Below are 12,021 nucleotides of genomic sequence, written 5' to 3'. Positions count from 1 at the left end.
GTGAGTTCAAATGCCGCAACCAGCTCCATGCTGAGCCTGGAAACTGCTTAAGATTCTCACTCTCCCTCTCCCCTGTCCCACCCTCCCCCCACAAAAAAAATCAATCAATCAATTTTCTGTAATGGACTTATTATAAATATTCCTATGAATACGTCTTTACTCCATTTCCAAAATGAGAATTTGGGAGTTAACGGCCAAAGATTTAAAGATTTAAAGATTTTTGAATCTGCTGAAAAAGCTATTTTTAGAAAAGCTAGACCAACTTATATCCCTACTGTATAAGACTGCTCATTCACCACATCTTTACTATTATTAAGCATTATGGCTTTAAAAATATCTAAAAATTTTGTAGATGAAAAATAATTTATCTTTGACATTTTCATGAAACTGTGAGGCAGAAACCAGAGTCTCACCAAACTCTATTCCAGTAAATTCAAACCATGCCACTGAAGCGTTCAATTTTCAGTTTAAGTTCACAAAATAAGAATAAATTTCTAATAAGACTAGTCTAAAGCAGCAGAAAAGACCTAATTTCTGGCAGTCTCAACTGGACATCGAAGCTACCAAGGGCAGCCCGACAAAGTCATGCTAAGCATCAAGCTACCCAACATCCTAGAGACAGATCCCTAAGGACTCATCCTAACTTGTCAGCTTTCTGTAGAGAGCAGAAAGGAAAAGATTAATGTGGAAGATTAAGCAAGTTACAGTCTCTCTTCTCTCCCTACCATTGATGAAGAGTTGAACTATAACCCAAAAACCATTTTTGCAATTCAAAATTCACCTGGAAGCAAAATTACTCAACCTCTAGTTTCATACAAAAGAACTGTGGAGGCATAAGTGTTTGTAGTTATACACAGTGGGGGTGGGGGCAGGCACTGGGAAGACTCAAAGGGTAGTCCCCTTCCTTCTTCTTTTTTTAAAAATATTTTATTTATTTATTTATTTGAGAAGGAGAGAATGAGAGAGAGAGAGAGCACGCATGAGAAGAGGAAGGTCAGAGGGAGATGCAGACTCCTGCCGAGCCGGGAGCCTGATGCAGGACTCGATCCTGGGACTCCAGGATCATGACCTGAGCTGAAGACAGTTACCAACCAACTGAGCCACTCAGGCGCCCCTCCCCTTCCTTCTTATGGTGAATCTTAATCTAGATCCATAAAAATTGGGATCAAGTAAAATCCCTATTTTCCTGCAGGCTGAGCCCTATCAGGGTTAGTATGGACGGAGAAGACCCAGGTGTGGTCACCAGCGTGCCATAACAGAGGCGGCATGCAGAAACCCCTTCAGCACGTGCAGAAGTTTCAAATGAGAGGCATTGCATACTTGTGTCCCGTCATGATCTCATCTCAGAGAAATCTAAAAATCGCATATTAATGTGCTCTAAAAGGCTTTGCCTCTTGAGAGCCCATGTTCATTGGCCAAGCAGAGTTGTACAGATCACAATGCCAGGTTCTTATGCACATTCTCTACTTGCAAGTACACCTGTAGGAGAAATCAAATGATAATCAGAAGTCCTGAATATGGGAAGGCAAGGGGACGACCTGAGAGGTCTTCTCCGCCATGGTTACTGAAGGCCTCTGTGCAATTGCCTGAGGTGGCCTTCATCTCCTCTATTTCTCCTCATCCTTTGGAGCTCAGCTCAAATAGCCCCTCCCCAAGGAAGCTTCCCCAGCTCCCCCAGATCGGTTTCCCACCCCCACTTACACCTTTTATCTACCCTGCATTTTCCTTTAAGCACTATGGCAATTTTAATTAAAAGGTTTCTTATACTCTGTTGTTTCTGATCTTTCAGGTCCCTGGGAATAGAAGCCATGTCTGTCTTACTCACCACCTTACTCCTGATCTCTAGTACATATAGTACACAGCAGGCATTATAGTATTTGTGGAAAGGAAGTGGGGAAGGATAAGAGAGCACAAAGGCTGCAGGTCTACTGTGGGAACAGCCTTCCAATCGGAGTTCAAGTCCCTTAACCAAGCTCCTCTTTCCCTTTGACAGTGTCAGAAATGGGCACTGCCAAATCTGCCCTCTTCTCTTTCCCTCATTTTGTGTTTCTACTGCTGGCCAACCATCCTTTTAACACTCACTTTGTCATTGTTTTATTTTATTTTAATTTTTAAAAATATTTATTTACTTGACTGTAGAGAGAGAAAGAAAGAGAGGGGGAGCAACAGAGGGAGAGGGAGAAGCGGCTCCCTGCTGACCAGGGAGCCCAACACAGGGCTCAATCCCAGGACCCTGAGCCAAAGGCAGAGGCCCAATCAACGAGCCACCCAGGCGCCCCATTAACACTCACTTTGGTTGGATACGCAACAACTCTGGTCAGGTTACAATGGAATTGGACTGGCTGCAGTGCCATTCTGTTGCTGAAGCAGCTTTGTTCTCTCCTGGCCTAACCGAGTTTATGGTCATGTATAATTTCATTTCATAGAATAGCCATACTTCCAAGTTCTTGGGGCTACCACACCATCAAGCTTCTGTAATCAGCACACCACGACTCAAGGTTAAGGGAAGGGATGCCCCAGGATACACTGCAGTCATACAAGAAATAGGACAACGATGTGTGCATGTGGCTGAAGCCTGCTCATACTTCATACACACAGAAGCTGGAGATGACATTTTTACATGCTTTGGCTATTTTCACAAATATGATATTAATTTTGATAATTAAAAACAGAACAAGCAGTGGCCTGGGAGTCTGGGTGAGATCTCTATTGTTGTGATCCCAGCTCTGACACGAACTTGGCTGTCAGCAATCTTATTCCACGCTGGCTTCTGTTAAATAAGGGAGTTCGGCTAGAAGACCCAATAGCACCTTCTCTCTTGACATTACATTATCCAAGTCATCTAAGAACTTTCCCCAACTTCATAAGCACCCAAAGACCAACCCAGCTGCTGGCACTGTCCAACACACACACTGGAATCTGGGATAAGCCTTTCCAAAGAATTATGGTGATGTCTTGGGATTTCCATGACTGCAAATGAATCACTCAAGAGACCAGCAGATGTCCCTGAGACCTGACACCAGCTAACACAAGATTCTCTGACCTGCAAACCTTCTTGACACTTAGGATGGAGGCCTGAGATACCTGAAAATCTGACTGTCACCCAGGATGGCCCCCTCTTCTTTCCATTTTCCCCAGCAGCAGGATGCTTGTGAAAATTATATTCTGTATGTAAAATAGTCAATCATGATAAAATGTTTTCATAAGCATATATCTTTGACGATCTTTGCAAAAAGCACTTCCCTTCTCTATTCTCGATGCTGGGAGTTCAACTTCCTTCACCTCAGCCCCACAACGCAGAGGTCCTGTCACTAGTGTTAAATTACTCTCTCAAACAGGTGTTCAGCTGTAGTACAAACAAACTCATTATTAATCGGTTTATAACCCCCAAATCAGCTCAGTTTTAATTAGCTGGTATGTTAAATTCAAAGTCATGTGGAGGTTTAAACATCCTACAAACAAACCCTCCTTAGAAAACACGCATCTCCGAGGAGACCTTTCCCTATCTGAGAGGAAATTACCAAAAAGAATAAGACAGCCACAAAGGGATCTGCCCTCCAGAGACACATAGTTGTCTCTCCTGTAGCAACTGTGAACAGACTTCGCTCGAAGTGTGAATTCCATCGATTTCTTCCATTTAGCTCAAACAGGATGTTTACAAAAGAAAGAGAGAAAAAACCCAACACCCTGAGGTCGTGTCTGAAAATGGGACTGGGATCGGAGTACTACTTGCCTCGAGTAGTAAGACTCTACTCCCAGGGCCTCTCGTACACTGGCGATGTGCTGCTCGAGGACGGAGCTGGTGGCTGTTGGAAGAGCCGTGCTGCTGCCGGCGTGGAAGTCGCTGGAGTTTTCCGCTGCGTTATCACCCAGGTAGTGCTCGTGAAACTTCAGAATTCCTGAAACCAGACAGGCACAGCCAACATCATGCAAGGCCAGGGTTACGCGAGGGAGGGCTGGAGGCAGGGGGTAGCCCTCTTGGGCAAGCATGCCATCCAAACCGTGTGAAGAAATTCTGAAATCAAGGTCTTGTGAGGGCTTTCCAGAATTTGGTCAGTACCCATTTCTACAGCTTTTGTCAAGAGATTTGGTGCTTGAAATCAGGGAATTTAAGAAAAGGCTTCTGCTCTTGACACTATATTCAGAAGCTTATGGGATGACTACTTCATATGTATTTCCAAACAGATGCTTCTCAGAAGCATCAACTAGGGAAAGTTTTCTTTCCTGAATGGTGCACGAGCATGCCAAGGTATATTCTCCCCAGAAACTGAAATTCTGAACAGAAATATAACTAGCCAAGTGGAAACTGTGTTACTCAAAGACCTTTTATTTCACAAAAGCTAGTTGAAATAAATGCATCGTCATATAAAGGCCAGATAAAAATATTTTAAACCATTTTTAAATAAGACTAACTGGTCAACCATCATTAATGGATTAAAGGAGCAAAAAATTGTGGCTGCATGAAACTGAAGCAATCCATAGTGGTTTTCTGGCAATAAACATAGGACATATTCTCAAATGGTAATGAGGTGTGTCAGCCCTGGAAAACGCTGCTCCTCTCTGATTGGATTAGAGCCCCAGTGAAAGCTTCAGAGTCTCATTAAGAGCAAAGAGGACGGGAAAGAGAAACAATGGGAGCCTCATTATACATGGCTCATTATTACAGGGATTTGGACATACCACCTGTCAAATCATGTCCCCAAAACATAACAATGACAGAGAGAAAGAGCTTGATACCTCCATCACCAGCCATGTCCTCCCAGGCATCAGTGCCCCACTGGGGGGCGGGGCATACACAGGGACTCATTCCACTGCAGCTGACACTCCCCAAGTCACCACGAACATCACAACTAAAACCTCAGCATAAAAAGGTCAGAGGTAAGAATGTTCTTTATGGAAATCCCATAAAAAAACATGGAATTAAGGGGGAAAGATTATTAAAAAATTATGCCAAGGTACTGAAACTCCAGGCACGAGTGCTCAGAACCCAAGAGGCATCAGAGAGTTGTCATCCAGCCAGCATCCTTTTTTTTTTTTAAACCAAAGGGACAGAAACACAATCAAGAAAATCTTGTCAATTCTCCCTGGCAGTTGAACTTTCTGAAATTCGCTTACAGATATTCAAGAAGCCCATTCTTAAAGATTCCCAATTATAAGATCCACTTCCCCAGTCAATAAACTCTAATTGGATCTGGTGTGTCTCCAACACGGTAAAGCCATCAGCATTTTATTATGCAAAAAATATGGCCCTAACAGCTAATTAGTGGTTCTGTATTTAGTGAAACAGTTACAGCCTGAACATTTAATGCCGATTTAATCAAAGAGGATTTTTACTTCGGAAACAGATTTACAACAGAACTGGTTAAAATGGGTTCTGCTAAACTTGGAAATTTCAAGCCTGAGACTTTGTTTATATATGGTGATAAGAGCTGCTGGGATCATTTCAGTCTAACTTCACCCTGAAAAAGGGTCACAATTATTAAATCATATCTAGAAAGAACTCGTTAGGACTTCCAGTCATCGCTTTATTAGCTAATGAACAACAGCTGCCTAAAAATAGGGCTGCTGGTGAAATTAATCCTCCGCTCTTCGTGTTCCTTGATGAATGCTTCCACATTCACCAGTGAGGAGCAGCGATTTCTTGGGGAAATGAGAAAGCTGGGCTGTCTTATTAATTGAATGCCCTACCACAGATTATCGGCCGTGGCTGAGGTTTTGCTGAAAGCCGACATCAGCTCCTTAGTCTGATCTATGGTAATGTGCCTCTTCTACCTCTAGTCATTAGACTTTCTCAGTCTAGTGTCTTAATTGCCCAGTTCCCATAGAAAGAGATCTTACCTGCCCCAGGAGCAAGCAGCCAGCTATACAAGTAGCCTGCGGCCAGGGAATAGTAAAGTACTAGTCCCCTCTGGCCATTAACCATCTCTAAGATCTGATCAATAGTGACTGGGGAGTAGGGGTCGGAGTCCTGTTGTCCTGTTTGTCGTTCTACCAGAAGATCGGCAAATGCCCGTGTCCGTCCTCTTTCTGCCACAGCGAGGGCTTCATCATGATGGCCTAGGATACAAAAGCCACATGGTGAGGAGTCCCTGGGGGAGTGTGTTTATCCACAAAGGGCCATCAGGTACAGAGATCCTGGGTGGAAACCTCACTGCACTCCTCTGTGGGGCACAGTCTCCGTTCACATCCAACCCCCTGCCTCAGATGATAGGTACAGCGCCACTCTTCTAAAACTCCACGTTTTCAGACCACCCCTGCCCAAGCCATTAGGCTTTCCCTGTCGACAGTCATACCCCAAGAGAGCCAACTTTGTTCAGAGGATGGTCCTCAGCTCTGCCTGCTCTCTAATCCACAACCTGAGTTGCTCTTTGGCGTCCTGGCGTCTGACCCCATTCACTTTAGCTATATAGACCTAATGCTTTGCATGCTGTTTACCCTCTCACGTTCCTGCTCAACTTTGATTCTGACTTGGCCTTGGCAGATAAACCTACAGGACCTGGTTCCTGACCATTTTTCTATTTCTCTTCGATGCAGCCCCTCCAGGCATCACACTGTCCAGCCCCACTAGCACATCCCCCCACATGATACCTCTGTGTCTTCAAACCTGCCAGTCCCTCTGCTGAATGTGTCCTATTCCCTCTCAACCCTGGCTCAAAAGGAGGGTCCTAACAGTTGCCCCCTCCATCTCAAAAAGGCTATTGTAAAGATTGACCAAGGTGCTGCATGTGAGATGCCTGAATGGGTTATTCAAAGTATCACATATATAACAGGTGATATTATTGTTAGGGCTGAGATCTCATTCCATTCTAGGCTCCCACACATTTGTTTCTCTTCTCTTCCGGTCCCCACGGGCAAAGGGTTTAAACCTCTGAAGTCTCTAATTCTTTGAAATTGCTTTTCTCTTTCAAAGCTTTTCTTCAGTCTTTCAGTCCAATTCCTGATCCCTTTCCCTAAGAGACTAGTCTGTTATCTAGTTTAAAAGCTAAATGCACACACATGAGGGCACCAACAATGTATAAGGCAACATACTTTCAAGTGAGGATTGTTCAGAGTGTTTAGAAGAAATATAATGCAGAGGATTTGCTTGCATCATAAATACAGAGAGGGAAGATTTGCCCAAACTAGGGTCCAAAGAGAGAACAGGCAGAGGCAGGAGACCAGATGCCGTACTCCGACAGCACTTCAAGGATGCCTAGCTTCCTGCAGTTCCAGTATCAGTAGAAAGGGGGATTTACATGTGTGTATGCAAATGTCTTCTTTACCCTATTAAGTTATTAACTGGAACAGCAGGGATGAATTCTGTGCACGTTGGAAAATCGGCCCCAAAGTGTTAGGCAGACTTAACACTGTGATTATAATAGATAATAAATTGTAATCTCAGGCAATGAGCATATTTAATAGATACGTTTTTCAAGGGGAAGCCTGGGCATTCAGATACACACAGCAAAGGACAGGGTCTTACTGACAAGGCCTCAACATCCAACTTCAAAGACATTGTTAGTTCTGGTAAATACCTCTTCCATCCATGGTCTGGGTTGGGGGAAATGGCCAGCAGAGCTGGACAGGCCTGAGAAGAGGCAGAAGACAGGGCAGCTAAAAGAGGATGATGGACAGCGGAGGCCCCAGTGAGGGAAATGCATGCTGCCCCAGTACAAGCCAGCACACAGGCCTGGGAGAATGATCACTGACTAGGTCACGGCCCAGAGGGCAGACCCAGAGAGTAAAAACACTCACAGAGCAGCAAACGAAAGACTTATGTGGCAGAGGAAACAGGGAAGAGGCCAGGCATCTTATCTTGTCAGGTACGCCTACAGGTGTGAGTGGTGGGAGGGAAGCTGAGGGAGAGGAGCTCAAGCCTCTCTAGCCCCAGGACACTTTCTCCAGCTCCTGGGTCTGTCTGCCAATATGCTTTGTTTTCACAGCACCTGAGTTTCTTTTACCCTAAGCACCCGTCATACCGTACAGGACTCCCTGATGTCTGTCTTTCACCAGGCTGACTGCTTTTGGAGGCCAGGGACTGGGCCTTCTGGCCTTTCATTCCCAGGACTAGCACATGGCACTTGGTAGGTGCTCTATAAATACTTGCTGACTAAACGGACACATGTTCGGTGACTGGACTGCAGTTGTAGCTTCATGGCCTGACGTCATGAGTCAGATTTTGCCCCAGCAGCCCTGGAATGACACAGACAGGCAGGCTCACTCCCAAGAAGTGGGAACCCCGGCCGCTCTCACCCAGGCTGACGAGCACCCGCTGCAAGGCCTGGTAGGACGAAGTCTGCAGGTCAAAGAGGGAGAGTTTGTAGTCCGTGCTCAGCTGCGCCTCATGTCGGATTGTCTCAAATAACGCTGATGCCCTATAGAGCTGCAAGTAGGGACAAAGAATGTCATTCATTCCCCCAGAAACCACTATGGCCAGAGACAACTTCTGTACCCAACTTGGTGCTCCAATCTAGAAACACTTTTTTAAGAGGTTTGAAAGGACGGATCTTCATTTCCAGGTAGGTTCCTGTAAACTGGAAGAGGCATCATATCAGATCACACCCAGGAAATGATGGTTGTTTATGTGCTCAATTAGACCAGGCGATCTAAAAGACAGAGCTTATGGACTTCTAGTCTGAAAGTTGTAAGAAAAAAAAAAAATCAGCTATGAATCCAATCAAGGGCTGATTTTGATTAAAACAAACAAAGCCTCTCCTTTTGCCCTCAAGCAACCATAATTTAGTACCCCGGCCTCACTCAGCCCCAGGGCCAGAGTGAGAGCAGGTACAGAGCAGCCAGGCTGGAAACAAGGCTGGGATGGGGGGAGGGAGGAGGAGCAGGCAGCCATCCTTTCAGGAGGAGGTCAGCTTTGGCAAGCAGTTCAGCCAAATCAAACACTGCCCTCTGCCACGGTGACCAGGAGTAGGTCTTTCCAGGACAAGCTCCCCGCAGCCACACCTGCTCACAGGGACATCCACAGGACCAGATGCTCAACATTCCTACAGAGACACTCCCCTGCTGCTCCAAGTGGCTTCTCCATGAGACTTTTCTCTTAATATTTATATGCAAGGAATAGTATCCAATTTTAAGTTCATGCAAATTAAAAAAAACAAAAACAAAAAAAGAATTCTAGGATTAAGAACTTAGACTTAGTATCCTCAGCTCTACCACTAATTCATCCTGTGACCTGGGGCAAGATTTGGAGTCTCAGTTTCTTCTTTTCTATAAAGGGGATGGTTATCATTCTACCCTCAGAGGTATTTGAGGAATAAATTCAGTGAGTGACAGTACTTGAAAACTGCAAATCACTATAGTAATATAAGTTTTAATTTTTTAAACAAGGAACTAAATTCTTTAAACTGCCTTTAATAGTTTAAAAAGGAGAGAGAAACACCACCACATTCCAGGAGGCCATGGCACAATTTCAGTCACATCACCTCATCAGTTCCTGTGAGCACCTCCGATAGGAGCCTTGATTCACCTTGCCTTGTGCTCCTGGGCCTAGCACAATGCCTCAGCAGGAATTACTCACACACGGCCTAAGCTTTGAGTGTGTGATTTTGGATGATGCCATCTCACAACTCCTTCAGCTTGACAGAGGAACCACAACTCTAGGATCTTTCCAGTCTCCAGAGCCAGCATGAGAGTGGGCTTCTCTTCAACTATTTGTACATATGCAGAAACATGAACTCTGTGTGTGTATGTGTGTATGTACAAGTGCGTGTATGTGTATGGGTGTGTGTGTGTGTGTGTGTGAGAGAGAGAGAGAAGGAAGTATCCACTGATGTGTCTAGAAACCTATAAAGACATTAAATCCAATAATTATGAATTCTTGAATTACTTCTCTCATAAAATATATGTAATTTCATATTAAGGTTTAATGAGGAATGGTAACACGTAACACAAGAATGCTAAAGAAATCGTTGAGAAATCTGTCATACAAGTGAGCAGGAATCTTGACTAAAGCTCAGCACTTCTGGGCTGGAAAATCTATACACTAATCCAAGTGCAGAGGTTAGCACCTTGTAACAAACGTCATCACTACTTGGACAGTAATCCCAAGGGCTTCCATGCTTCTGGCAACAAAATCCACTTGGAACAGGGGTTCTTCTACTCACCTGATGTTGGGCCTCCTCCAGGTTCCCACTAGCCCAAAGGGAGAGGCCAAGACCATGGCGAATTTTGGCTTCATCTTCTCTTCGGCCCAGTTGCTCAGCTAACCTTAAGCCTGAAATCAGATAGAGAAATGCTAAGGACACACGGAAGACAGACAATCCCCCCTGGCCAAGGAGTCCTGGAGGTTAATTCTGCACCAGGTGTATATAAAGAATGTTAATAACAGAGCTAACTAAAATGCGGAACAAGAGTAGAATCAGTCAAGGCAGAGTAAACATTCTCTTCAAATTCTGTGTTAGTGGCAACCTTTCCAGAACAGTCCAAGATGCCCCAGCAAGAGCTCAGGTGATGGCTATCAGCAGGAAACAGATCTGCAGGGCAGGCAGAAACACTGAAACGTGAATGGAACCTAACCTGGCTGCCCTCCCAGCTGTGAAGTCCCTAGCTTTGCAAATGAAAACTTCTGGCCTATAAATTTATCCAACCGAATTCTTTGGCAGGCAAAAGCTTTCCCTGACAGTTCAAGTCAAGCACAGAAGCCAAGCTAATACTCTTCCCTATCTCACGTACATAGCATCCAATCAGTGTCGATGGGAGACACATCTGATGTTCTCCCCCAAAGCAGAACACTCACACCGTCTGACCCTGCCTTCTGTTACCGACACCACTGAGGCATTTCATGTCCAATCTGTTTTTCCTTTAAGGCTGATACTTTGATATGCCTCGGCAGGGTTACAGAACAAGTACATAATGAGTTGAAAGCCTTAAATGAGACTGTCCTCATTCTAGTGGCCTTCAGACAGACACCTGCAGTTTGGGTCACTTACCTACAGCAAGCTTCTGGCTTTCGGGACACAAAAAACCTCCAAAGCTTTGGGAAAGCCAAATCTGAGGGCAACCATTTATTGTCCTGGCCACTAAGCAGTTCTCAGCATCACTGTGTCCTCATGATCTGGCTCTCTGTACACAGGAGTTAGCTTGTGCAGAAGAGCACAGGAAGGTTCCCACACTACAGCTGCACGCACAAAGGAACGACTTCCTTTTTTAAAATCTGATTTACAGTGGATGGGAGCCTGCCTCTGAGCATGCTGGGCCAGTGCAATTTCTGACTTCTGAAAAGGAACTGAGTCAGTTGAAGTGATATTCAGGTTCGTGCTCGTAAAATACTATGCATTTCACAAGGCACTTAACTCAGAAAACTTAGAAATACCATTTTAAGTTTAAAACGTGTCACTGGATAACAAAAATAATACTTGCAAATTATTCACATGTTCAAAAAACACCTCATACAATAGGAACACAAATGGAAGAAGAACACAAATGGTTCTTGGATGAAAACCAGGAGAATGTTTTAACCTTCAACACACTAAGCATATTCATTCTTCAAGGCAGCTATCCCTGCTCAATGTTCTCCAGTGAAGAGCTAAGAGGCCGGGCAGACACAGTATCTGTCCCCCTCGTTCCTATTAGCCTGTCTCTTAGGAATCTAACCCAGCACCCCAGCATCCCTGAAGCCTGGTTTCCCAGGAACTAGTTGCATGTAGCTCCAGGTAGGTCACTAAATGGGCCCAGGCTCCTTTTCTTCACTTACAAAAAGAGAGAAAGCCGGATGAGACCAGTGGCTTTGATCAGGGTTGTCTGTACACATTACCTGGAGAGCTTCTACCCAAATCTCAGACCAGGCCCCACCAGTGAGGTTCAAGTGCCCTGGGGCGGGGTGATGCTGACTCACAGCCCCCTCTGAGAGCCAGGAGAGGGGCAGGCACCAAGGTGGTTTCTGGCTCCACTGTACCCTCAGTGCAAGAGGCTGCAGGCCTGACTCAGAAGCACTCAGAAAGGGCCTTCCAGGTGTCCGCACCTGTAATAGCTCATGAGAAGAGGCATCTAATCCCACCCAGGAGCCGCACCAGGCTTTCTGGTGGAGTA

At 45.0% G+C, this 12,021-nt stretch overlaps 1 protein-coding gene across 7 annotated transcripts in view; it reads right to left on the bottom strand.

Moving 5' to 3' along the window:
- The window catches only part of TTC28 (tetratricopeptide repeat domain 28), a 645,085-nt gene that overhangs the window by 98,943 nt on the left and 534,121 nt on the right, over positions 1–12,021 (bottom strand). For all 7 annotated transcript variants that reach the window (XM_082697968.1, XM_082697969.1, XM_082697970.1 and 4 more), the window contains 4 exons: positions 10,098–10,207; positions 8,233–8,362; positions 5,839–6,057; positions 3,734–3,899 (listed from right to left, as the gene is read on the bottom strand). In XM_082697968.1, the coding sequence (XP_082554094.1) occupies positions 3,734–3,899; positions 5,839–6,057; positions 8,233–8,362; positions 10,098–10,207 (625 nt within the window). The remainder of the gene's footprint in view (positions 1–3,733; positions 3,900–5,838; positions 6,058–8,232; positions 8,363–10,097; positions 10,208–12,021) is intronic.

This window comes from Mustela nivalis (assembly GCF_964662115.1).
Source record: "Mustela nivalis genome assembly, chromosome: 14".
Lineage (NCBI taxonomy): Eukaryota > Metazoa > Chordata > Mammalia > Carnivora > Mustelidae > Mustela > Mustela nivalis.
Note: the sequence above shows the minus strand (reverse complement) of the source record. Positions and strands in the feature narration are given on the sequence as shown.